The sequence below is a fragment of the Canis lupus genome, chromosome 1 (assembly GCF_048164855.1).
Source record: "Canis lupus baileyi chromosome 1, mCanLup2.hap1, whole genome shotgun sequence".
In the NCBI taxonomy this organism is placed as follows: Eukaryota; Metazoa; Chordata; class Mammalia; order Carnivora; family Canidae; genus Canis; species Canis lupus.
In genome coordinates, this window is record NC_132838.1 from 21922611 (window position 1) to 21950428 (window position 27818).

The 27818-nt window shown below is 38.4% G+C and overlaps 1 protein-coding gene and 1 long non-coding RNA gene across 18 annotated transcripts in view; one reads left to right on the plus strand and one right to left on the minus strand.

The window, feature by feature from the left end:
• The window catches only part of LOC140631665 (uncharacterized), a 51584-nt gene that overhangs the window by 11094 nt on the left and 12672 nt on the right, over window positions 1-27818 (plus strand). For 2 of the 3 annotated variants that reach the window (XR_012029185.1, XR_012029186.1), the window contains 2 exons: window positions 298-431; window positions 1713-1839. This is a non-coding gene — a long non-coding RNA (uncharacterized lncRNA). Of the gene's footprint in view, window positions 1-297; window positions 1379-1712; window positions 1840-27818 lie in introns of all 3 variants that reach the window. The other variant, XR_012029187.1, reaches the window with a different exon arrangement.
• POLI (DNA polymerase iota) lies at window positions 48-26851 on the minus strand. 15 transcript variants are annotated; one of them, XR_012029116.1, is made up of 12 exons: window positions 26758-26851; window positions 24972-25082; window positions 22734-22898; window positions 19934-20086; window positions 17301-17537; window positions 15380-15558; window positions 14116-14207; window positions 11594-11724; window positions 5802-5853; window positions 3647-3778; window positions 3119-3324; window positions 48-1138 (listed from the first exon to the last, which is right to left on the minus strand). XR_012029116.1 is itself a non-coding variant. In XM_072822863.1 (11 exons), exons 2-11 carry the CDS (start codon window positions 25006-25008, stop codon window positions 317-319), a joined length of 2154 nt encoding a protein of 717 aa, XP_072678964.1. In that variant the 5' UTR covers window positions 25009-25082; window positions 26758-26847; the 3' UTR covers window positions 48-316. The 15 variants fall into 15 exon arrangements, 10 of the variants coding, with proteins under 10 accessions (XP_072678964.1, XP_072678969.1, XP_072678971.1 ...); XR_012029121.1 differs by having other exon boundaries at window positions 3647-3754; window positions 26758-26850; XR_012029124.1 differs by lacking the exon at window positions 3647-3778 and having other exon boundaries at window positions 26758-26850.

The window sequence follows — 27818 nt, forward strand, 5'->3', positions numbered from 1 at the left end:
ATGTCTTTCCCCACCACCCATCCCGATTTATGAGAAATGTACTAATATTAACCATGATATTCTTTTTATTGAAAAGCAATATAAAACAGCTTTAGAAATAAGATAATTTTACATTATTTCTTCTGTTATGAATATTGTTATGCTTTGTCAGAATTTACTTCCCATAACTAGACTTGCTTTTATCTGGAACATTTTATATTGGAATTTCTACATTATTGAATATCTATTAGTGTTTAATTTAGAGGAGCTTAATAAACTGCTAAATCTGAGAACAATGGCCTTTCCTTTGCTTTTTAGACCTTTTTTCTGAACGTGCTTATTTATGTACATTGTGGAAATCTGATCCTGCTCTCTTCCAGTCTGCCAACAGCTCTTTTTGTACCTCTTCTGGTAGTTCATAGAAAACTTCAGGATCAACGTCAGAAGGAAAGGTAATTTTCTCATCACTAGAATCTTGCTCTCTATTTTCTTTAAGTCCTTCATGATGAGAGACTGTCACTACTGGTTCCTTATGGCTATCTGTAGAGCAGTTCTTGGAGAAAAGTTGCTCACTCTGCAAATTTGGAAATGAATGGAAAATAGATACAGCAGGGTTTGTATTTGAGAAATGAAATCCTTGAGATTCTTTAGGTCCTTGACTCATTCGTTCATCTTGTAATCTACTGTCTATATAATGTGAATAATTCTTTTGGCTAGATGGAGGAGAGGAACTACTGCTATTTAAACCTGATGTTCCTGGTTCACAGGAAGATACAGACGATATCTGTTTACTATTGGATAAATGATCTTTAGGATTTAAGGGACTATCTTGCATTTGTTTTGTAGAAAAGAAAGATAATACTCCTCTAGAGGCATGTAACGGACAATTCAAACTTCCTTTGCCTTGAACTTTTTCTCCAGATTTTCCAGAAAGGATTTCTTCTTGAATATCTACTGGAAGCTCCTTAAAGACTTCTTGGTCAATACCTTCAGGAAGTGAGCGGAGTGGGAATTCATCACTGTCTTTTTCTTTAGAAAAATCTGCAGTATCTCGTGGAGCCTCCCCAGTTCTTGTACTTTCAATTCTTCCAGATGGTAGAAAATCCCAATTTGTTTCTTTGTCTTTGGGAAAATCTTCCATATGACTGTCTTTCATTTTCTAGGACACAAGAATAACAGTAATTAGAGGTATCTGATATTTTTTAAATATTCATGATGCTGAAGAGGACTATTACCTGACCAACACGTTTCTGTCCTACTCAATAATTTCAATCCTTTTGGCCAATTCCAAACAACGAGAGATGATAAATCCACCACATTAGTCACACTATTGTGTGCATCTTTCTTCACTATTCAAGGGAGAGGTTTCCTTCCTAGATAGTATTGAGCCAGAAGATAGGTATGCATCTGGAAACTTGGAAAGGACCTTAACAATCATGTTTTCAAATTTACAATTCTGTGAATAAAGGAACGGTAGCCTAGAAAAGTAAATGATTTGCCTACAAGTATCTTAAAAATATATATATGCACAGAACATCAAAGGCTAGTTTTCTGAAAATCTCTATTCTGAAGTGTAACATTTAACAAAAAATATATATATTTCTATGGTAAAAATCCAGTATTGATATGAAGATATTGTACTATTTATATTTACATAAAATAAAAATTTAAATTTCAGTTCTAATTAGCATAATTTTTCTATATAAAAATTTTCACTTAAATTTTCCCTCTAGTTTTAAGCACCATGAAAATATATACACAGTCATAAATAACCCAGGAAACATCAACAGTAACTGCAAAAAAAGTCAAAGGAGAAGAGATCTGGGACACTGTATTTACCATATGCCAGACATGTACAAGGTACTTTCATTTATGTTTACCTTCCTAAAACCATTATAAAGACTCTAATTCTGTTTCTACCAAATAAGAAGTAAAAAGTAACTTTTTAAAATTTCAGTTAATAAAGGGAATAAAAACTACAGAAAAAAAGTAATTTGAAGAGACACTGATTATTTCTGTAACAGTATTCTGTTCTCATTTTTAAACTGAAATGTTAATGAAGATATTACTGATATACTGATTAAACATTAAAACAAAGAAAATAACATTTTGAATTAAGAGTTAACTGCAGGCAAGTACAATTTAGTAAAATATGATTATTTCTTAAAGCATCCCATATTTAGTAAGTAGAGATTTGCTAAATGGCCATAGAGTTTTATTTTAGTCACTTGAAAGTATGACCAGCCTCTGCTTCTGTATTGCCACACTCTTAATTTCTACAATTTAGAATGAGTAGTCATATCAATCCTGCTAGCAAAATTCAATGTAATTTCAAAACCAAATACGGCAGCCCAGGTGGCTCAGCGGTTTAGCGCTGCCTTCAGCCCAGGGCCTGATCCTGGAGACCCGGGATCGAGTCCCACGTTGGGCTCCCTACATGGAGCCTGCTTCTCCTTCTGCCTGTCTCTCTCTCTCTCTCTCCTTCCTCTGCCTGTGTCTCTGCCTCCCTCTCTCTCTCTCTGTGTCTCTCATGAATAAATAAATAAAATCTTAAAAAAAAAACAATTTCAAATTTCAAAACCAAATACTTTAACAAAAACATTGGGAGAGGGAATGCTGCTAGCTTATGTTTAAATTAATAGACAAACATTTTATTTCCAATATCTAGCAATATTTTCATATTCATCATATTCCTGTTGCTATAAAATGTTTTAATACTTCCAAAACAAGGAACTTCCAAAATGGTTTTCTCTTGTATTCAGTGATGCTTATGTTTTCTTCTTAGATCACAGTACAGTACTTATGGCTAGCAACCATGATATGATAGGTAATATATACAAGTAAATTCAAACAATATCATCCAAAAGGATCTCTGAATTGTATCAGTGGAACATAAACAGATTTGTAAATTAAGGGACGCCTGGGTGGCTCAGTGGCTGATCATCTACCTTTGGCTCAGGGTGTGATGTCAGAGTCCCAGGATCAAGTCCCACATCGGGCTCCCTGCATGAAGCCTGCTTCCCCTCCCCCTCCTTATGTCTCTGCCTTTCTCTCTGTATGTCTCTTGTGAATAAATAAATAAAATCTTAAAAAAAAATTTTGTAAGTTAACCACACAAATCCAACAAGAGTGTACTTACAAAACTGCGCTTGCCAGACCGTGAAGTTGTTGATAATGATGGTGTCAAATAATAATCAATAGTCCCTTTCTTAGAAGTATTTAGTGCTTTAAGGTTACAGAGGCACACACTTAAAAGAGTAAGATGAAACGGCATCTTCACATTTACCATATTTCGGAAAAGTTTCATAAGTATATCAACCATGGGGGTTATCACATCGCAATTTCCTAAACAAAATTATTTGAGAAGACTATATTTAAGCACATTATATCACAATTAACATGAAAAGCTTAATATAATTTATATTGCTTGCATTAAGAAGTTAAAATCCTAAACAGATATCATTGGGACATCTTGACATTACATACTAAACTGGGACAATCTCACACCAATACTAAAGGCCAAATGAGTTTAAGTTTTCAAAAGATTTGAAATATGGGACTTCTGATTATGCAAGTGTGATCAGGTCAGAAAATCTTCTCCTCATAAAACTACAATAAAACTGGACTTTGTGGGGATCCCTGGGTGGCTCAGTGGTTTAGCGCTTGCCTTTGGCCCAAGGCGTGATGCTGGAGTCCCGGGATGGAGTCCTACGTCGGGCTCCCGGCATGGAGCCTGCTTCTCCCTCTGCCTGTGTCTCTGCCTCTCTCTCTCTGTCTCTCATGAATAAATAAATAAAATCTTAAAAAAAAAAAAAAAAAAAAAAGAACTGGACTTTGTGACTAATGTGGTGACTTTCAGGCCCTAGCATTTGAACAAAAGCTTTGACCACTCTTTGGCTAACCACTAAACTATGCAGACATAGTCTGTCTTCGGCTCAGGGTGTGATCCCAGGGTTCTGGGATTGAGTCCCACCCACATCGGGCTCCCTGCATGGAGCCTGCTTCTCCTTCTGCCTGTGTCTGTGCCTCTCTCTCTCTCTCATGGATGAATAAATAAAATCTTAAAAAAAAAAATCCAAATCCAGAGTTATTAAAATACATTATCTAAAATGTCCACTTTTCAACAAATATTACAATGTATGAAGAAATAGGAGTGTGATTCTAGTCAGGAGGAAAAAGCAGTCAATAGAAATGGACTTTGAGTTGCATTTAGCAGACTTCAAAGTTGCTACTATAGATATGCTCAAAAAACTAAAGGGACACCTATGTGGCTCGGTGGAGTAAGCCTCCATCTCTTGATTTCAGCTTAGGACATGATCTCTCAGGATCAAGAGACTAAGCCTCAAGTTGGGCTCCACGCTCAGCAAGGAATCTGCTTCTCTCCCTCTCCCTCCACTTGTGCACACATACTCCGTCTCTGTCTCTCTCTAAAATAAATAAATAAAATCTGTAAAAAAAAAAAAAAAAAAAAAAAAAGAATTAAAGAAAACCACTTTATTTTTTTTATTTTTTATTTTTTATTTTTTTTAAGAAAACCACTTTAAAGAATTAAAGTAAAATACGAGGAGTGCCTAGTATTTTAGGGACCAGTCAGTTAACCATGTGACTCTCAGTTTTGGCTCAGGTCATGATCTCATGGGTCATGGGACTGAGCCTACTTAGAGGTTCCAAGCCCAGCAGGGAATCTGCTTGAAGATTATCTCCCTCTGCTTCTTCCCCTGTGCTCAACACCTCTCTCTCTCTCTCAATCATTTAAAAAAATAAAAATTAAAAATAAAGTAAAATATGTTAACTACCAAAAAAGGAGAATTTCATTAAGGAAACAGACTCAAATATGCAAACAAGCCAAATGGAGAGTCTAGAGTTAAAAAGTGCAGTAACCAAAATAAATAAAATCATTAGATGGGCAATAGCCGTTTTGAGATTAAGAGGTGAATTAAGAGAACTTGAAGACAGCTCAATAGAAATTATCCAATCTTGGGGTGCTTAGCTGGCTTAGTTGGTATAGTATAGCATGCAACTCTTGATTTTAGGGTTATAAGTTGGAGCCTCATATTGAGTGTAAAGATTACCTAAAAAATAAAATCCTTAAGGAAAAAGAAATTATCCAAGCTAAAAGAAGAGAAAAAAGACTGAAGAAAAATGAACAGAATTGCACATACCTGTAGGATATTATCAAGCATAGAGACATATGTACAATGGAGTCCCAGAGGAGATGGTAGGGAAAAAAAGGGCAAGACTTGAAGAAATAAGAGCCTAAACCCCCAAAATTTCATTAAAAAATAAATCTACAGAATCAAGAAATTCAATAAATCCCAAGAAAGATAAATACAAAGATTCCACACTTAGACATATCATGGTCAAACTAATGAAAGACAAAAACAGAAAACTCATCACATAAATGAGAATAACAATACAACTACTACTGTTATACCACAACTCAGCTCCAAATTCATCCTTCAGTACCTGCTCTGTGATAATGCACTGGATTCTAAAATTTTTCACACTGAATATGACATTACACATTGTCATTAGAGAACACTGGAAGACTATTAAAGGAGAAAGGTGGCTTCTCTTCCTGGTTCCAATGTACTACCATTTGCTTTTTCTTTCTCCCATTACATGCTTTGTAATACATACGTGTGGGGACATCTAATAGTGTTTTCAATACTACACACATGTAGAACACTCAGTAACCTCAAGCCCTAACCTGAGCTTAGTGACTATGTACCATGGTACTACCCACTCAAATACCATACATACCAGGAGAGTGCTCCCACTCATTCTGCACACCCACCTAACACCCTTGACTTGCCTCTAACCTCAGATGGCTGTTTCCTCCAGGTCTTCCTATGCAGGCACCGTATCTTCTGCCTTTGCATTAACAGAATACAGATATCTTCAGCACAACCATCCACGAGCCTCAGCTTGCCTGTATCCTAAAGGGTTGATAACAGAATCTTCCAACACGAACACTGCATACTCCAACACATGCACTGCCTCATCAATAAGGAAACTCCCAATATCCCAACTCCTTCTGTGTGCCTACCAACCAGTCTCAGCTCATCCACAGATCAGAGGATGGTTTTCTCTCTGTCCAATAACTATGGACAAGCTCTGGGGCAGGTAATTCAAAAGATTTCTCCACCATCCAGTGTTCTGCAACCACTCCTTGTCCTTGAGGGGTAGGGGACTTTCCTTTCTAAGTTTGTTCTTCCTTATTAGGTACTTTTCCTCAGTCCTTGGTTACCTCTTAAGAGTCTTCTTTATACCTTTAAAATCATTCCCCTATCACAGTTTAATAATTCTGTGAAGCTTTCTCTATTCAAATTTTTGGTGGTTATTCTCTCCTGACTAGAAGGGGACTGATTAAGAGCTGACTCCTCATCACAAATTATGAAAACCAGAAGACAACAGAATGGTATATTCAAAGTATATAAAGAGGGATCCCTGGGTGGCGCAGCGGTTTGGCGCCTGCCTTTGGCCCAGGGCGCGATCCTGGAGACCTGGGATCGAATCCCACGTAGGGCTCCCGGCGCATGGAGCCTGCTTCTCTCTCTGCCTGTGTCTCTGCCTCTCTCTCTCTCTCTCTCTGTGTGACTATCATAAATAAATAAAAATTAAAAAAAAAAAAAGTACAGAAAGAAAAACAGTCAAGAATTATATCCAGGGGATCCCTGGGTGGCTCAGTGGTTTGGCGCCTGCCTTTGGCGCCCTTTGGTCCAGGGCGCAATCCTGGAGTCTGGGGATTGAGTCCCATGTTGGGCTCCTGGCATGGAGCCTGCTTCTCCCTCTGCCTGTGTCTCTGTCCCTCTCTCTCTCTCTATGTCTATCATGAATAAATAAATAAATAAAATCATTAAAAAAAATTATATCCAGACAAACTGTCATTCAAAAATGCCATATTGGTCGAGTCTTCCACAAATTTTAGTTAGGTAGAATGATTTGACAGTGTTGCTCAACTCTTCTTTTCAAATATAAATAGTGAATTTTCCAGGATAGACTACATGCCAGGCAATAAAATTACACTCAAGAAATCTAGACAGACTGAAATTACTCAAAATATGTTCTCTGATCAACATGAAATTAAGGTAGAAAACAACAGAATGAATTTTGGGAAATCATCAAATCTAAAGCATCTAAAGCACTACTAAAAAGAAATGTGTTTGACAAAATACAGCATCCATTCCTGATCAAAACTCTTCAGAGTGTAGGGATAGAGGGAACATTCCTCGACATCTTAAAAGCCATCTATGAAAAGCCCACAGCAAATATCATTCTCAATGGGGAAGCACTGGGAGCCTTTCCCCTAAGATCAGGTACAAGACAGGGATGTCCACTCTCACCACTGCTGTTCAACATAGTACTGGAGGTCCTAGCCTCAGCAATCAGACAACAAAAAGACATTAAAGGCATTCAAATTGGCAAAGAAGAAGTCAAACTCTCCCTCTTCGCCGATGACATGATACTCTACATAGAAAACCCAAAAGTCTCCACCCCAAGATTGCTAGAACTCATACAGCAATTTGGTAGCGTGGCAGGATACAAAATCAATGCCCAGAAGTCAGTGGCATTTCTATACACTAACAATGAGACTGAAGAAAGAGAAATTAAGGAGTCAATCCCATTTACAATTGCACCCAAAAGCATAAGATACCTAGGAATAAACCTAACCAAAGATGTAAAGGATCTATACCCTCAAAACTATAGAACACTTCTGAAAGAAACTGAGGAAAACACAAAGAGATGGAAAAATATTCCATGCTCATGGATTGGCAGAATTAATATTGTGAAAATGTCAATGTTACCCAGGGTAATATACACGTTTAATGCAATCCCTATCAAAATACCATGGACTTTCTTCAGAGAGTTAGAACAAATTATTTTAAGATTTGTGTGGAATCAGAAAATACCCCGAATAGCCAGGGGAATTTTAAAAAAGAAAACCATATCTGGGGGCATCACAATGCCAGATTTCAGGTTGTACCACAAAGCTGTGGTCATCAAGACAGTGTGGTACTGGCACAAAAACAGACACATAGATCAGTGGAACAGAATAGAGAATCCAGAAATGGACCCTGAACTTTATGGGCAACTAATATTCGATAAAGGAGGAAAGACTATCCATTGGAAGAAAGACAGTCTCTTCAATAAATGGTGCTGGGAAAATTGGACATCCACATGCAGAAGAATGAAACTAGACTACTCTCTTGCACCATACACAAAGATAAACTCAAAATGGATGAAAGATCTAAATGTGAGACAAGATTCCATCAAAATCCTAGAGAAGAACACAGGCAACACCCTTTTTGAACTCGGCCATAGTAACTTCTTGCAAGATACATCCACGAAGGCAAAAGAAACAAAAGCAAAAATGAACTATTGGGACTTCATCAAGATAAGAAGCTTTTGCACAGCAAAGGATACAGTCAACAAAACTCAAAGACAACCTACAGAATGGGAGAAGATATTTGCAAATGACATATCAGATAAAGGGCTAGTTTCCAAGATCTATAAAGAACTTATTAAACTCAACACCAAAGAAACAAACAATCCAATCATGAAATGGGCAAAAGACATGAACAGAAATCTCACAGAGGAAGACATAGACATGGCCAACATGCATATGAGAAAATGCTCTGCATCACTTGCCATCAGGGAAATACAAATCAAAACCACAATGAGATACCACCTCACACCAGTGAGAATGGGGAAAATTAACAAGGCAGGAAACAACAAATGTTGGAGAGGATGCGGAGAAAAGGGAACCCTCATACACTGTTGGTGGGAATGTGAACTGGTGCAGCCACTCTGGAAAACTGTGTGGAGGTTCCTCAAACAGCTAAAAATATACCTGCCCTACGACCCAGCAATTGCACTGTTGGGGATTTACCCCAAAGATACAAATGCAATGAAACGCCGGGACACCTGCACCCCGATGTTTATAGCAGCAATGGCCACGATAGCCAAACTGTGGAAGGAGCCTCGGTGTCCAACGAAAGATGAATGGATAAAGAAGATGTGGTTTATGTATACAATGGAATATTACTCAGCTATTAGAAATGACAAATACCCACCATTTGCTTCAACGTGGATGGAACTGGAGGGTATTATGCTGAGTGAAGTAAGTCAGTCGGAGAAGGACAAACATTATATGCTCTCATTCATTTGGGGAATATAAATAATAGTGAAAGGGAATATAAGGGAAGGGAGAAGAAATGTGTGGGAAATATCAGAAAGGGAGACAGAACGTAAAGACTGCTAACTCTAGGAAACGAACTAGGGGTGGTAGAAGGGGAGGAGGGCGGGGGGTGGGAGTGAATGGGTGACGGGCACTGGGGGTTATTCTGTATGTTAGTAAATTGAACACCAATAAAAAATAAATTAAAAAAAATAAAAATAAAAAAAATAAAATAAAAAGAAATGTGTAATGTTAAACTTGAATTATTATAAAATGAGTATAAAATAAATGAAACACCAGGGAAAAAGAAAAATTAAACCTAAAGCCAGCAGGAAGAAGGCAAAACAAAGAGCAGAATTAAATGAAATTGGAAGTAGAAAAACAACAGAGAAACCAATGACATCAAAAGTTGGATCTTAAATCAATAAAACCTTTGAGTGAGGCTTACTCAGATAAACTTTGCTAGAATGACAAAGAAAAAAGAATACCTTCATTACCAAAATCAGGAATGAAAGAAGAGACATCACTACAGATCCTACCAAAATTAGAAGGATTACAAGGGGAAATTTTTTAAAAACTAGAGATGAGATATTGATTATGTACCCATTTCCCAGCTTTGATAAATTATACCATTATGCTCTATTGGTTCAAGAATCTTTTTTTTTTTAAGATTTTTATTTATTTATTTATTTATGAGACAGAGAGAGAGAGAGCAAGTGAAAGAGAAAAAACGAGCAGGGAGAGGGAGAAGCCTAATCCTCGCTGAGCAGAGAGCCCAATATGGACTTGATCCCTCGACTCCAGGATCATGACCCAAGTTGAAGGGAACTAAGTCACCCAGGCACTTGTAATAAAAGAATATTGACCATTTCATGCCAACAAACTAGACAACTTGAATGAAATGGACACATTCCTAAAAAAATTAAAATTACTAAAACTGACTCAAAATAAATAGAAAATCTGAATAAACCTACAATAAATAAAAAAAATCAAATTCCTATTTTAAAATCTTCCCCCAAACAAAAAGCCCAGGATCATGAATAGCCAAAATAATTCAAAACAGAACAAAGGTAAGGAATTACACTACTTAATTTCAAAACATAACAAAGTATCAGATTGGGTGGAACTGATATAAGGATAACCATACAGATCAATGGAATAAGAAAATCAAGGGGATCCCTGGGTGGCTCAGTGGTTTAGTGCTGCCTTCAGCCCAGGGCATAATCCTGGAGTCCTGGGATCAAGTCCCTAATCAGGCTCCCCATGGGGAGCCTGCTTCTCCCTCTGCCTGTGTCTCTGCCTCTCTCTCTCACCCTCTCTGTGTCTCTCATAAATAAATAAATGAAATCTTAAAAAAAAAAAGAATAAGAAAATCAAGAAATAAACTTAGTTTTTTGACAAAGGAGCCATGACAATTCAAGAAAGAATAATCTATTTAACAAATTCTGTTGGAACAAGTGGATATCCACATACAAAAGAATGAATTAAGCCCCTTATCACACACCACACACAAAAATTTACTCAAATTAGATCTAATTTTAAAGCTTAAAACTATAAATTTCTAAAAGAAAACATGGAGGGGTAATCTATGGCCTTTGGGTTGGACAAAGAATGTTTAGATAGGACATCAAAAGCATTATCCATAAAAGAGGAGGAAAAAAAACATAAAATACAATGAAATACCACTACTAGGCCACAAGAACGACTATAATAAAGGAAACTGACAATACTAAGTGGGAGAGAGAACATGAAAACCTGGGACCCTCATGCATTCTTGCTAAGAATATAAACTGTTATACTCACTTTGGGAAAACGTTTGGCAGTTTCTTAAAGTTCAATTTACCACATAACTCAGCAATTCCAGTCTTTGTAATCTACCCAAGATAAAAACATGTATCTGCCCAAATGCAAATATTCATAGCATCATTTTCCTAAGAGTCAAAAAAGGGAAACAATCTAAATGTCCATAAAGAAGTTATCTTGTGCCATATAATACATTATCATAGTTTTGTTTTCTTTGAACTTGGGAAACCCTATTAACTGCATCTTTTAAGATTTTAAAAATTTATTCATGAGAGAGACAGAGAGAGAGAGAGAGAGAGACAAAGACAGAGACAGAGACACAGGCAGAGGGAGAAGCAGGTTCCATGCAGGGAGCCTGACCTGGGACTCAATCCCGGTTTTCCAGGATCAGGCCCTGGGCTGAAGGCGGCGCTAAACCGCTGAGCCACCCAGGCCGCCCTGCATCTTCATTTTTACTATCTATAAAAACCAACACAGTTTTCCTGTGAAAATTCCTGATAGAATGAAGGTATTTAATAGCTCACTAACTCCCTGTGAAGACCCTACAACTTTGGATCATATTTCTAATTCAAAGTTAGTTCTTTTAAGAGTTCAACCTGCCAATTAAATTATTAGAAAATTAGCCCATACCTGTCCCCAACTTCTGAATTATATGTGATGGAATAGGGCACTGACGACTCTCACGGCTACAGTGATTCTCAGATGAATATCGACGGATTATTAATCTGATTGTATGTGGCTTCCTTCCATCTTGGCATACTCTAAAAGTTAAGAGAAAGGAGAAACAGGAAAGTAAAGTATTACCTAAAGATTTTTTTAATCTAAGAGGTATCAAATTTAGTAACTGTAACAATTATAAACATGGTTGATAACTAGGCAGTAAGCAGTAAAAGGCCCTGAATGGCCCAAACAAATTACACCAAGCGTATGCACCAAAGCTCTAAAATCTTAAATGTAGAGCTCTCAGACCTTAATCAGAATTGAGTGAAATCAGGAAAAGAATGGAAATCAGATATAACAAGTCATTTTATAATCAAATACAAACATCACTAAAAACAACTTATTAAAATCAGCAGGAAATTTAAGAAACTAAGAGACTTGTTCACTGGCAGAGGCAAATATGTGAAATTTTTATACTGAAAAAAAAAAAAGATTACAAAAAAGAAAAAAAGGTTTTAAATTAGATAACTTTTGTCAAAGAGCACTCCCTGAACAGACACAAGGAACAGGAATATCACCATTATATGGCAAATAAGAGCAATGACTTGAAACATCAATTATAGGGGGGATCTCTAGGTGGCTCAGCAGTTTGGTGCCTGCCTTTGGTCCAGGCATGATCCTGTAGTCCCGGGATCGAGTCCTGCATCGGGCTCCCTGCATGGAGCCTGCTTTTGTCTTTGCCTCTCTCTCTCTCTGTGTGTGTCTATCATGAATAAATAAATAAAATCTTAAAAAGAAACAAAGAAACATCAATTATATACTAAAGACATACATGTACATGTGTCTTAAAAAGTGTTCCATTTAAATGGCCTTGGTTTTAGCGTTGAAACAAAGGTTTTAGTGAGAAAGAAATTCACTTAAAAAGCAGAAAATCTAATTACTGGAATAAATGTCATTAAAAAATAATATTTTCCTTTTTATATATATGGCAATGCACTAAAAAATCACAAACATAAAATAAAAATATTGTACACTGTTAAACATACTCAAATATTTTGAACTGGAAAACTTGGATTTTTGTGATAATTTTTTATCACAAAACGTCTTGATTGCTGCCTTACTAATAAAATATCTTACATGGTTCCTATAAATGTGTTACTAGTTTAAATATCTTCCAGTTAAACTTCTTCTATGAAGTCCTTATATAATTTAGAGTGTGACTTGGTTTGTAGAACTAATTAAGACTTATTAGGAAAAGGTTATATTCTAAGCAAGCTTAAACTAGAGGGGAAAATACATTCACACAAGCACAATTTTTTTTTTGGCCAGTCACTTAGATGGTATTATACCTCAGTTACTGAAGAAGAGGGGATAGAAAACAGAGACACGGATAAATGGTTCATACTTGGTAATTTACAGGTTTAGAGCACCTAGCCTCATTTCTGTGTCGATTCTACAAATATAAGAGCCTACAAAAATTTTTTTGTAGTTTCTTTACGGGCAGAACTCTTTCCAAGGGCCAGGCATTTCATAGTAGTCTCATAGTAACTGAAGCCAAGCAGATGACCCAGTTTCAGGAACATACTCACAGGCCCAGCCTGAGTTATATCACCGAAGCTAGGTCACTCAGCCAGCCCCAGTCGTGTGCAGCAAATGATGAATGCATGGCTCTGCTCAAGACATGAGAACCACACAGCATGTGACAGTAACGCTGTAGGAAATTTTACCCCATTATTTTACTGAGACTTAGAGTCATCTAAAATCCTTTTTCCTCAGTCATAGTTAGCCATCCTACCCTCATTTACAGAAGCACAGCTACTCTAAACTGTTAGGCCCCTGCCACCTTATCCTGAGAAGTCTAAGAAATAGGAGGAAGACAGACAATACTCTTCTATGGAATACTGAGAAACAGATATATGATAGTAAAGGAGCATCAGAAAGCTAAACATCTTGTTTGGTTTATGCTATGCTATTTGTATACTCATAATGCAGCTGACACGTTCATTTATTTACAGACCAGGGCCCTGCACACACCACACTCTGGCTGCACACACATAGCCTCATTTAGCTATTCCTTTGTCTGAGTCTATCTTCTTTCACATAGTCTGATGCAAAGGAGATATGAGGGTTCGTCTACTTTCTCCATCATGTGCTCTTCACAATTTCCTATCCTCAATCATCACAAATTTCTAAGTGTAGAGATTCTAAATATCCATAAAACCCTCTTAGGTAACTGTGAGCAGCTTAAGAGCCACAGTATAACCACAATGTTATTAAAATTAAGACTAATGAAAATGAATTATATTTAGTTATGAGTGTCTATTGCTATTTTTTGCAACAGTTTATATTGTAGAGAAATTCAATGATAAGCGATCTCTCTTTACACTGTTCAGTCTCCAGTTAATCTATAAATTTCAAGATAGAATATCAACTATACTTTCTAGATACTCTATACAGAATATATAGAATGATATGGCAAAATGGAAAATCACCTGTTCAAGAGACTGGCAAGTAGTTCTTCAATCTTATTTTTAACTTCGACTTCTGATGAACACTTTTTAAATGAATCTTCTTCACTAAAGGACTACCAAAGAAGCACAAATAGGGATTATTGTAAACCAATAAGCATATCCAGTTATAAGTGTGCATGCCAAATATTCAGTATATTCTTTATTAACTTCCTTCTTGTGCTTAATTTCAGCCATTTAGTTCACTTTTATTTTATTTTATTTTATTTTATTTTATTTTATTTTTTAGGATTTTATTTATTTATTCATGAGACACACATACAGAGAGAGAGAGAGAGAGACAGAGACAGAGAGAGAGAGGCAGAGACACAGGCAGAGGGAGAAGTAGGCTCCATGCAAGGAGCCTGACGTAGGACTCAAACCCAGGACCGGGACCATACCCTGGGCTGAAGGCAGGCACCAAACCGCTGAGCCACCCGGGTGTCCCTAGTTCACTTTTTTATTAACTCTTTTTATCTGCAAGTTACTGTACTCCACTAGAAAGTATCCAGAAAGTCAAGAAAATTATAAAGCTCTAGTACCAACTCCAAGCTTTACTTTACAATTACAGTGAGGCTCTTAATCTCCTAGCACTTGAATTTGAGTTTAACCTTAGACACGTTATTTAACCTTTCTGAAGTACAGTACCCTCATCTTTAAAACAAGAACGGGAGAGTGGGTAGCACTACCTACCTCGAAGCTTTGTTGTAAAGATTAAATGGACTAAGGTACATAAAGCACTTAGTAAAGTGCCTGTCACATAGGAAAAAAAAAAAATCAGTGTTAACTGGGTGATTATACCTGTCTTCATTTCCTAAATCATTAGACTACTCGGAAAACAAGATTTCTTAAAAATTAAAATATTTTGCCTAATATATGCAATATGGGCTGTAAGTAGTATTTAAGCAAGGTACCTAACTTGAGACAGAAATACGAATTCTTAGATTCAATTTAAAAATATTTACTAATCTAGGGATGCCTATGTGGCTCAGTCAGTTATGCATCCAACTGTTGATTTCAGCTCAGGTCACTTGATCTCAGGGTCATGAGTTCAAGGCCCACCATAGAGCCTACTTAAAAAAAAAAAAAAATTTACTAACTCAATAAACTAGTGTTCTCATAGGATAGAGACCAATACTAACCTAGTAAGCAAATTAGAATAATAAGAACATAGTACTAAAGCCAGAAATCTTTATCTCAAATAATGTGGCAACCAGTACCCAATTAAAATAAAATCATTATCAGGTACCTGAGGTGGTCCTGAAGGTGTCACAGGAGAGTTATCCTCTCCAAAACTGAGCTTCTGGATACGCTGAGCAACTGAAATTCCTAATTCTTTTTCTAATATTTTGGATGAAAAGGTTTGAAGATCATACACACTACTGATACCCAGAGCTTCAAGACGTTTGGCAGTTTTATAGCCAATACCTAGACAAAAAGAAATACGTACAGTGTTAGAGTAGCTTTTCTTCTTAAAATAAAGCTAATTAAAATATTACATACACACACACACACATCTTTAAATTCCATAATGAATATTTCACTAGGATTAAATTTTATTGAAAATTAGGCTATCCTTCTTCTGCTCAGGACCTCTTATATGAACCACTTCAGAAACCTCACAACCCTAGTACAAGGTAATAAATATGGAGACAACCAAAAAATGCTGTCTTGATAAAATGAAATGTTTACCACCTGTTACATAACACCTTGGAAGTATTCAAGAATAATGGTTATTATTCATGCAAAGGAAGACTGTCACTACAGCAACAAAATTAATTAGCATGTGCTAGTCAGCTAACCTGATTCTTACACATAATATCACACATTTATCCACAAGACATATCTGGCAATATTTACTATCCCAAAATAAGATCAAGGAAGCAAACAAACAAAAAAATCTACTCATTAGCAAAACTCTTATCAAAAGTTCTTGCACTAAAACTCAGTCAATACTTTATCACCCTGAGATACTCAGGTAATTAGTACTCCTTTATTTTTCTCATTAAAAAGAAAAATTCTACAGTATTTTGATTTCCCACCACAGTAAAAGTAGTAACTGAAAGGCAATGGATGTGGAGGAATATTTTTTTTTTTTTAACATTTAAGAGAAAAAAAGAGCAAGAGCAGGAAGAGCAGAGGATAAAGGAGAGAATCTCAAGGAAACTCTACACTGATAATGGAGCCCCATGCTGGGCTTGATCTCATGATCCTGAGATCATGACCTGACCCAAAATCAAGAGTCAGAGGTTTAACTGACTGAGTCCCCCATGCCCCCGTGGAGGGGAAATTAGTAGTGTGTCAGATATTTTCATAGCTGAAATAAAAGAGAGCTGGCAATCTGGCAATAAGAAAGAAAAGAGAAAGCCTATAAAAATAAATAAACGCAAGTACTCAAAAAGTAAAGCCAAGTAATAATGTCGTATGAACGGTATACAGTCCTCAATTTATTACAACCTGATGTAGTCAGAACACAGACTCAATGTCATCCAGAAAACTTCAAGGTACACAATATTAATGACAGCAAGGCAGTGTACAAAACATTTTGTAATCACACAAACATGGGTTAAACAAATGAAGTTATGACATCTGAAGGTTCAGCCATCTTAGAAATTCACTTCCACAGAATTCTAACATCTTACGCCCTAGCAATGCCATAGAAATGAAGTTTAACATATCCTTCATTAATGGTCTATAAAACCGTATCTGGCCGTCAAAGACAGAAATTTGCCCCATGACCTAAGGTCACTAATCCCCTCAAGAAAATCAGTTTCCTCATCTTTAAGACACGAACTTGGCCTCAATGCTTTGAAGGGCCTCTTATAGCCCTAATATTTTCCATATAATCCCAGAATAGTTAGTAAAAGGCCAATGCCCCCTCTAGATGCAGTGTATGGTCTAGGGATACAAAGCAGGGATTAAAAATAAAGGACTGTGTTTCCAGGTTATAAGTTTCATGATCATATTCAAACTATACAAAAAGTGGTGAAACTAGAAAAGTACTTTCATAGATTTCTTAACCCAGATTCCCTAAAGAACATTAGGGTTTTGGGTTTTCTCCAAGAGCCAAGTATACAGATTCTAAGAATTAAGAACATTTAAGTATGATTTTTAAAATTAAAAAAAATTTAAGAAAACTAATGTATATTTTTCAAATATAAATGTCTTACCAGGCATTTCCTTTACATGGTTCAAGCTCTGAATGAGAACTTGAGAACTTTCAGGTAGTAAGACTGTTTGTTGATTTGGTTTAAAAACACCAGAAACTAATTTTGCCAATAATTTATTAGAAGCCACTCCAGCACAGCCAGTGAGACCCAGTTGATTATACATGGCTTCCCGCATCTCTGCTGCAATCTGAGATCCAACAAGTAATCTGATGTGCAAGATGTCATGCAGGTTTATATCTACAAAAAAAGCAAATATCATTAAAAGTCACCACAAAATTTTTTTTTTGCAAATGAGTTTAAAAAGGGCATAGGGCTTGGGATGCCTGGGTGGCTCAGCAGGTGGATGCCTGCCTGCGGCTCAGGTCAGGATCCTGTCCACATTAGGCTCCATGTGGGAGCCTGCTTCTCCCTCTGCCTTGCTCTCTCAGTCTGTGTCTCTCATGAATAAATAAATAAATCTTTAAAAAAGGGGGAGGCACAGGGTTTAAACTATATCCAACCCTTTTCTCCAACACCACCATACTGTCACCCACTTAACACATCTCTTTGATTCTTCATAGTAATCCTGTAAAGTAAATAACTTCCAGAAGTGAATTCCTAGTGCCTGTGATAGTGAATGCATGCTGGGAGTGCTTAATGATTAACAGATTGTGAAAACTGATCTCTCATTAAAAAAAAGTCCCTACTGACATTGGTAAAACTTTTACTCATGTTTAATCATAAGCAAGCATAAAAGTAGAAGTATTACATTAATAAGAGCTGATATTACAGCTTTAAAGGTGTGAATCTAAATTTTACACACACTACCTATATGTGCTACTGAAAACAATTCTTAATCTGTATGTAATTTATCTTTTATGAAAGGTATATGGAAATTATACTGAAACATTTTCTTCAGGGTGAAAATGGTATTAGGATTATATGAGGCTCTCCTTATCTTCAGGAGTATTTACAGATGAAATGTCATGATGTCTGCAAGTTACCTTTAAACAGGTCATCAATCAACCAACCAATCAATAAAGAAGGAGCAAGATAAAGTAAATGTAGGAAAATAACAATGGGTCTATCTACAAGGAAGGGCATAGTGTTCTCACTGTATTACTGTCAACTTTTCTGTAGGTTTGAAAAAAAATTTTAACAGAATCTTGTGAGGAAAGATTCATAAAGAATTAGATATCTTCTCTTTAGGATAGAAAACCTAGCTCTCGGGATCCCTGGGTGGCTCAGCAGTTTAGCGCCTGCCTTTGGCTCAGGGCGTGATCCTGGAGTCCCAGGATCGAGTCCCGCGTCGGGCTCCCGGTATGGAGCCTGCCTCTCTCTCTCTCTCTCTGTGTCTATCATGAATAAATAAATAAAATCTTTAAAACAAAAAAAAGAAGAAGAAAATCTAGCTTTGTAATATGTTCTAACAAATACTGTATTTGCTTTAAAAATTATACGGAAACCTACTTAGAACCTTCTATTCAGTCTTTATAAGTGACATGGCACAAAAGATGTGAAAAGCTTCATGTCCTCTGCTAGAAGAGAATTGCAGCTCTACCCCTTTTCTTCTTTAATATCAGAATGGCAGAAAACTAGACTGGAGATTGATCACCAGCTCTCAAAAAAGCGATAAGAGGACACATATGCTGAGACCTAGGAGCAAGAAGGTCAGGGCAAGTCTTACACAAAAGCAGAGTAGCATGTTTTCCATGGTAGTATGATTTGGAAGTCACCAGCAGAGTTACAAGGTGTTTAAAGTTTAATAGATATTCACTGGGGCTTATTGACACTTATTTTCAAATGCAAATATCTCTGGAAATACCATTAGTCATTTATACTTTAATATGTGAAGGAGATGGACCATTCTGTTTTCTTGCTAAGAGCTGGCAAAGATTGTCAAACTGACTGAATATGAGCTTGCAAAAGATGGCAGGTAGGCCTGGACAAGCTTCCACAGGGGTAACTCAAGAACTCAGAGAGCAACATAAGTGTCTTGATGCCTGGGGGAATAGAAGGGAACAAGCAGAAGAGGCAACAAAAAACAAATTCAGTTTACTTCAAATTTTTGCTTAAAGACAGTTTTAGGAGAATCAAAAATTTTTCTAAAAAGTCTATTATCATGGCAACTCTTATAACTTAAGGATGACCTAAGGAGGTATGGCTGTTAAGAAATGGTAACACAGGGCAGCCCGAGTGGCTCAGCGGTTTAGCGCCGCCTTCGGCCCAGGGCGTGATCCTGGAGACCTGGAATCAAGTCCCACGTCGGGCTCCCTGCATGGAGCCTGCTTCTCCCTCTGCCTGTGTCTCTGCTTCTCTCTCTCTCTCTCTGTGTGTCTCTCATGAATAAATACATAAAATCTTAAAAAAAAACAAAAAAACAACAACAAAAAAGAAATAGTAACACAAAATGTGTCAAAGAAAAGAAAAGAGCATGGAGCCCTAAGCTACAGATCATCAAAATCTCACTTTCTGCCTACTTAATATGGAATAGCAATATCTAATTTTAGTCATTTGAGATCGATCACTGAAATATGCTGTACCTACAACAAAAGCCATAAAATTTTCAGAAAGATAATTCAACTCATTGAACTCACTGAATTCAGTGAAAAAATTTAGATACTTTTAGTTATTAAATACAAGAATTCACTTACACTGATTATTATAAACATGACCTGACACAGTCAGTGCTGAAAGTTCATCACTTTGAAGTTGCTGTAGTCTCTTCTCAACCATTTCTGTTAGATCCACAAAATTTTCATCAAATCCAAGTCTCTCAACAACTGGACTAAATTCTTCCAACAACTCTAAATTGAAATAATATTGGTACACAGATGTTATCTAAAGTCCTAACTAAAATATAGATTCAACTATTTCGTGCTTAAAAATATATCAAATATGTTAAAGGTTTTATGTATATTCACACTTCCACAATATCTTTAATAAAGTTTTCCACTGGGACGCCTGAGTGGCTCAGTGGTTGAGCATCTGCCTTTGGCCCAGGGCGTGATTCCGGAATCCAGGATCGAGTCCCACACTGGTCTCCTTGCAGGGAGCCTGCTTCTCCCTCTGCCTGTGTCTCTGCCTCTGTGTGTCTCTCATGAATAAATAAGTTAAAAAATAATAAATAAATAAAACTTCCAATAATTACTGAATAAAAAAAAAGTCACTTAAGTTTCAAAATATACAATGCAAAATATTGATTAGTCATCTCCCAGCTTATTACTTAAGAGTAGATATGGATCATGAATTACATATCTTCAAATGTCCAGCACCTAACACAATACCTTGTCCTTAAGTCAAATGCTTGCTAAACTGAACTGAACCAAAATTTGAAATAAATTCAAAATGACAATTAATTTTTATTTTTCGGATTAAAACTAGTTAACTCTGAAATCATTGAGAAGAATTTTCACTTCTCTGAATCATCTACTGATACGAGCAGGATGGCAGAAAACTATTAGTCCCTTCTTATATAAAAATGCAGTTCTCAAAGTTCTATAAATTCATAAATTCATAAATTAAAGTACATACAGATCATTTTTTATATAAATAGTAAAAATATCTCCATTTTATTTATGCCGACTTGATAATATCCAGGGAAAACAATAATGATTAATAATGTGACCTAGTGACCACCAAAAATCCCTTCCAATCTACCTAGAGAAAACCATTTATTTGAGACTGACAATGTTTGATCACATAAAAGGATTCTACTGCATTTCCCTCATCAATTTCTGCAATTTGTTTCAAAAGCATATACTATATAAGAAAAATAATGGATAATTTTTAAGTAAGCAGAAAAGCAAATTAAACACGGGACCATGCACAAAGCTGGTGGATCACTGAGCACTGATTGATTATATGAGTTCTATTACTAGGTCACAGGGATAAATCATTATCCTATTCCTGAAGTTAATCTCTTTTTTGCTGTCAAACTTCATGAACAAGATGCATTTATTAAACATACAAGGCCAAAGAGAGCAGTTTGTAATTAGAGAAAAAACTATCTAGACCAAAACATATAAAAATATACATAGTAGAAAAATATAAAATAAACAAGATTATATATTATAAATAGCTCAGAGCTAAATTCAGTATAGGACTATTAAGCCATTTTCCTACTTCAACTCAGAAAATACTATGAGAAAATTAAGAAAATACTTTTTATTAATGCACAAATCATGCTTAGAATATTTGTCATTATGTAATTACACCAACATGGAGCTTGAATTCACCATACAGTATATATCTCTAATTTCAAAAAATGTTTCTATGTACTTTTTTTATAAAAGTATAATGCTTTGTTTCTACTTTTTCTCACATTCTTTATTTTTTGCAAGTATGATGGACATAAAACAATCTCTCACTAATTCAAATTTCCTTAGCTACTAATGAATTTGAGTATTTTTGTCCCACATAATTGTGGACATTGGGTTTGTTCTTTCTGTCAACTGCCTATTTATATCTTTCATCCATTTTTCTTAAATATCTTTTTTTTTGTAAATTTGAAAGGGCTTTGGATATTTAACACTTTCATCTGAAAACTGCTCCAATTTATAAAAGAACATGCAAAAACAATAGCAAAAAAGATGAATAGCTGATTCTTATACGTTTTTAAATTATTATATATTCGCAATATGCCAGTACAAATGCATTTTCATTTTTCCTATAATTTACTAAAACTCTTAAGATTCAAACCCAAATCTTAATATGGAGGAGTTTATCTATACTATAATATTTAGTGTACATATACACATATGTATACAATCCAAGAAAAAATGAATATACTCATTATTTTGTCTAATAGTTCTTAACAAATCTAGTTTTTAATTAAGTTAATCAAATATCAGAGAAGCCTCTCCCAAATATCAGTGCATCAAAGTACAGTTATTTCCTCATAATTCATTTAAATTTGGTATTTAAAGGGCAGGCCGGGTGGCTCAGTGGTTGAGCGTCCACCTTCAGCCCAGGGCGTGATCCTGTAGACCTGGGATCGAGTCCCACATCGGTCTCCCTGTGTGGAGCCTGCTTCTCCCTCTGCCTGTCTCTCTGCCCCCCTCTCTCTCTCTCATGAATAAATAAATCTAAAAAATAAATAATAAATAAATTTCGTATTTAAGTTTAAAATAAAAAAAAGTATTTTACTTTCTTTGGTATATCTTTCCATTATCTTGTTTCCAAATCTTATTTTACATTTTTTCTCACAGTATATAAATATCAGTCATAAGAGTCTCCAAATTTCTCCCAACTATACATTTTTTTGTCAATATTGCTCATATAAAGTCATCCTCTTATGTGTATAAAATGTTTTTAAAACCAGGCAAGATCCAAAATAAAAGTCATTAGCAAACAAAAGTGATTTATGGCATTTTACTAATTAAAAGACTCATGTAGTGAATGGGCATCCTATATACAAATTAATGCTGAAAGTACATTGCCCATGATCTGTACCTGTAACCTTATATGACATCTCTCTGTAACGAGTCAAGTCTTCTCCATTAACTAACACCAGCTGTGGACATTTTTCTTTTGCATCTCTGACATTCATTAGTTTCTTAACTCCAAGTTTCCTAGCTTCATAGTTGCAGGTAACTACCAAATATTTCTGCTGAACGCCTATAAAAAGTAAATATTTTATGAGAAAACTGAGCAGGATTAAAGAAATATTTTAAAATAAAATCTACTAATTCCTTATTATAAGTTGTAATGCAATCTATTTTAAGAATAAAAAGCTCTACTCATTTAAAAAGCAAATCCTCCATTCATCAAAGTTTTATTAAGTAAAATTCAACAAAAATTATCATAAATCAGTATGTTCTCTGGAGTCTTCAGTGAAAAGATACAAATAAAATCCTTCTAGGATTTTTTTTTCAGACAATACAAACCAGATTGATTTACATTGAATTAACTCGCTCTATATAAAGTGTATGCCATATTTCACCAAAAAAATAAGGCAGATGAAAATAACTGAGTACAATTAATTACTGGTTTCTGCTAGAAAAACTTTCCAAAGAATATAAAGCAACGTTCTGTTACAAGTGTCAAACTACAGTAATCATTAAAGATCTCTCCCATCCCCAATAAATGTAATTACCAAACTGTTCTTCACAGTAATTAGCTGAATATTAGACAGTGAGGCATCATTAATAGGCCTCCTCCTTATCAAAAATGATTAAATTATGATCTACAGATCATAAAAATTGTAGCTTACTAGTGGTGGCTTAAGATTGATGAAATTAATTTTCTCTTTACACAAGTTGACCACTTTTTTGCCATTATAATAGTAATGTTCATCTAACATACGTAAAACGCAAACAGGTGGGTGAACGAAAAAGGTTACGTCCATTCCACCAATGTCAGACATTTGTTTCTAAAATATTATAAACAGGGCAAGAAACGTTATTTCACATAAAGATTTTTGATATATCAGATTGTGCCCCAAAACAGAATCTCTGGGTCAAAGTAATTTAAGAGTCATTAGTGAACTATATAAAAAATAGGACTGGTAACTTGAACTAAAAAAGCAATCTCTTAATACAGAATTAAATTAAGGTAGACTCACCACTGTATGTCACCAGCCCAAAAAGTCACACATTCGGTGAGCATAACTGAAAGACTACTTTTGTTTTCTCCTAGAAACTTTTAGCATCACATTTCTCACTTCCAGATAATCATTCATTCCTGTGTCTTAATCATACAATAATTTTTTATTGAGCATTATCTACATAGCAGCTTTGTGTTATACTGCTACTAATTACAAATGCCTTTACGAGAAAACTTACATCCTCCAATCCTAACTCCTTGACGCCCTTGGGAAAGTTTAAATATCTTAGACCGGTACTGGCATACTAAAAACTAATCATCCCTTTGTTCAACCAGGCTGGGTTGAACTGGGATTTATCAAAACCAAACTAGGCACGAGAGGTTAGCAGCTGGTGAACCAGAATTGCCCTTTATGTTTATATTAAAAGATAAAGTCTTACTACATGCATAAAATAAATTTTTGGAAATTTAAATGACTTTTCCAAATACAAGCCAACATAGGGATCCCTGGGTGGCTCAGTGGTTTGGTGCCTGCCTTCGGCTCAGGGCGTGGTCCTAGGATCCCGGGATTGAGTCCCGCATTGGGCTCCCTGCCTGGAGCCTGCTTCTCCCTCTCTCTCTCTCTCTCTGTCTCTCATGAATAAATAGAATCTTAAAAAAAAAAAAAAAAAAGCCAACATATTAATAAGTAAATTCTCAACATAAAATTTCTCTTTGCCTTTTATTCAAAATGATACTTATATTTTTGTGAAAAGCTTACACCCTATATGCCTTAAGTATTTAGGGGTCTGTTCAAAATCCAACTGTTATGCAATTCAAGAGTTAATTTCAAAACTGGATAGATGAAAACTCCACTAGAATGTAGTAAGACTTTGAGACAAGAGGATTATAAATTTCATTGAGAACAAGACTGCAAGTTTATTATGGTCTTTCTGTTCACGTTCAGTTGGCTATAGTACTTGTATAAAATCCAGCATTTATTAAATAGGGCTTATCAGTTTCACACCTGGTCGTGAGAGTTTACAAAGTACCTCAAGAACTGCTTGCAAAATCTTTAATAGGATTAACAACTCGGAATATAATCAACATAAATGAAGAGCTAGCACTCTTATACAAAAAGGAATTATTGCTAACGCCCAGAGTTACCTAAAGGTTTGCCCTTCAGTTCGGGGTTGGAGATCATTTCTACTTGTGCATAAAAGCAATCCAGGTCCACGTGAACTATGACTCTGGCTGGAGGGCCTCCTTCGGGCACCACTTGACCGTGAACCAACGCGCCACATGCAAAAAAACAGAGAAATAAATATATTCAGGCTGCTGGTCGTCTCTGAGTAACCGTCAGTTCTTTAAAAAAAAAAAAAAAAAAAAAAAAAACGGTAACTGAGAAAGAAGAATGCAGAATGACTTTTTTTTTTTTTTCCTGGATTCATGGGTCAATGCATCTGAAAAAAAAAAAATCATAGAGATTAAACTGCACGTGCAGTCGGGTCTCCAGTCCTGTTCAGCTCCTATTTCTTTGTGGACTCTTACTGCTCTCAGGCTCCTCGCTACCTGGAGGCCGAAAATCCTATCCTGGTCGATAACGGAAGATCCAAGAGGCAATCCGTTGCTTGCAAGTTTATGGTAAAAAAACAAAACAAAACAAAACAAAACAAAACCATCTAGATTAAAGCCTAAGGGGCAGAGAAGTTCAAACGCTGATTTCAACCAACTAAAAAAATCAAAGTAGCATGTCCTTAAATAAAAAAAAAAAAAAAAAAATCATAAAGACACAAAGGCAGAGAAGCCAGGCCATGGCCCCCAGGCCTCCCCCTAGGTACCAAGGGTAACAGGCCCGTCTAGTTCGGGGCTGAATCCGCAGGGTCTAGGACCGCGCCTGGCATCTAACAGGCTCCCGATAAGAACTCGTTAAATGGGAAAAGAAAAAAAAATAATAACTATTTCTTGAATTTTAAAAAGGAGCTCATGTCCTGGGGTGGGGAGGCGCGGGGAGGGCGCAGGGCTGTGCAGCTCTCAACCGGTTAAAGGGCGACGCGCTACCGTGGCCCCGAACGGGAACCCGCACTTTCACGGGGAAGCCGGCGGAGCTGCGTGGCGTCTGTGCCTCAGTTCGCCGCTTGGGGCCTGCGCTCGCTTCTCCGCCAACTGAGCCCACACGCACCGCAGCCGCCCCGGCCGCGCGCTGCAGGAGGCCGACGCGCTTCTGCGGCCCCCGGGTCCCGGGATCGAGTCCCGTGCCGCGCTCCCCGCAGGGACCCTGCTTCTCCCTCCGCCTCTCTCTCTCAGATGAATAAATAAATAATCTTAAAAGAAAAACAGGGGGGCGGCCCGGGTGGCCTAGCCGTTGAGCATCTGCCTTCGGCCCAGGGCGTGACCCCGGGGTCCCGGGATCGAGTCCCGCATCGGGCTCCCTGCATGGAGCCTGCTTCTCCCTCTGCCTGCGTCTCCGCCTCTGTGTGTGTGTGTGTGTCCACGAATAAGTAAATAAAAATATTTAAAAAAAGAAAAGCTTTTTAAAAAAAAGAATTAAACGTGTAAAGGGGGAGCGGGTAGGGGGTGCGGAGAGCAGCCTGGCGCCGGGCCGGGGTGGGCGCTACGCAGCAGAGCCCCGAGGTCGGAGGCGGGATCCCCCAACCCGAGGTCGCAGGCGGGGGTCCCCGAGGTCAGAGGCGGAGCCCGCCCCCCCCCAGGTCGGAGGAGGCGGGGTCCCCGAGGTCGGGGGCGGCCCCGCGCATGCGCCCGTCCGCAGCGCCGCCCGCCCCTCCCCTCCCCTCCCGCCCCCTCCCCCGCCCCTCCCCGCGGCACTGCAGCGCGCACGCCCACTCGAGCCCGAGGAGGCCACGCCGCGGGCGTCGGGGTCTGGGCCGCCCAACGCCCAGCCACGGACGGCGCCCTCCCTCGCCCCCGCCCTGCCCTCCTCATTGACGCCGACCGAGGCCGCCCGGCTCCTCCGGCGCGGCCGCCGCGGGGCTGCAGCCCGCCTCCGCCGCCTCGTCGCCGCCCGCTTCCTCCGCGGGCCCCGCCCGCCGCTGCTCCATGTCGCCGGGGCCGCCGCCGCGCTGCTTCCGGCCGCCTCCGGCCGCTTCCGCCCGGTCTCCAGGGAAACCGCGCCCCGCCCCTCCCCGGCCGCCACGCCTGCGCAGTCCGGGCCGCCGCGGGCTCGGCGCGCGCTGGGCCCACGTGCCGGGCAGGCCGGAAGGGCGGGCTTTCAGGCCGAAACAGCTTTTTTTGGTTTTTTGCTTTTGTCTGTTTTTGGTGAGATCTTTGGAGTCAGGCCCATCGCACAAATTTAAACGTTTTTAGTCTGACAAAGAGGCCAGCCCGCTCCCCGGATAACTTTGCGAACTGGGGCCCCGTGGGGTGCTGGGCGGAGCCGCGAGGCCGCGGAGCCTGGGGGTGGGGGGGAAGGAGGCCTCGGCCCAGCCGCCAGGCGCCTGCGAGCCCTGGGATGGGGCGGGTCCCTCGCGGGGTCAAGGCGCCGGCGGCGGGTCAGGCCTGAATCCTTGAGCGGCTCAGGTCGGGTGGCCGCGGGGGGTTTCGGAACCAGCCTCCGCCTCGCTGCGCGCGTGACCCGGGCGGCCCGGGCCGTGGGCTCGACGGCGCGGCGCTCCCGGGCCAACGCGGCATCAAAGACAGAAAAAAAGGTGTTTTCAGTGTCGGGAGGTTGAATGAATTCACGAAACCTACACATGCTTGCGCATTCCCGTGTCTGCAAAGCCGGGGCGCCCCGCAGGCGCTCCGCAGATGCTGATTCCGTTTGCCGCTCCGAGGATGCCCGAGGGTGCCCCGAGGATATCCCGAGGATGCCCCGAAGTTGCCCGAGGATGCCTGAAGATGCCCGAAGATGTCCGAGGATGCCCGAGGACGCCCCGTGAATATCCCGAGGATGCCCGAGGGTGCCCCAAGGATATCCCGAGGATGCCCGAAGATGCCCGAGGATGTCCCGTGAATATCCCGAGGGTGCCCCGAAGATGCCCGAGGATTCTCCGAGGG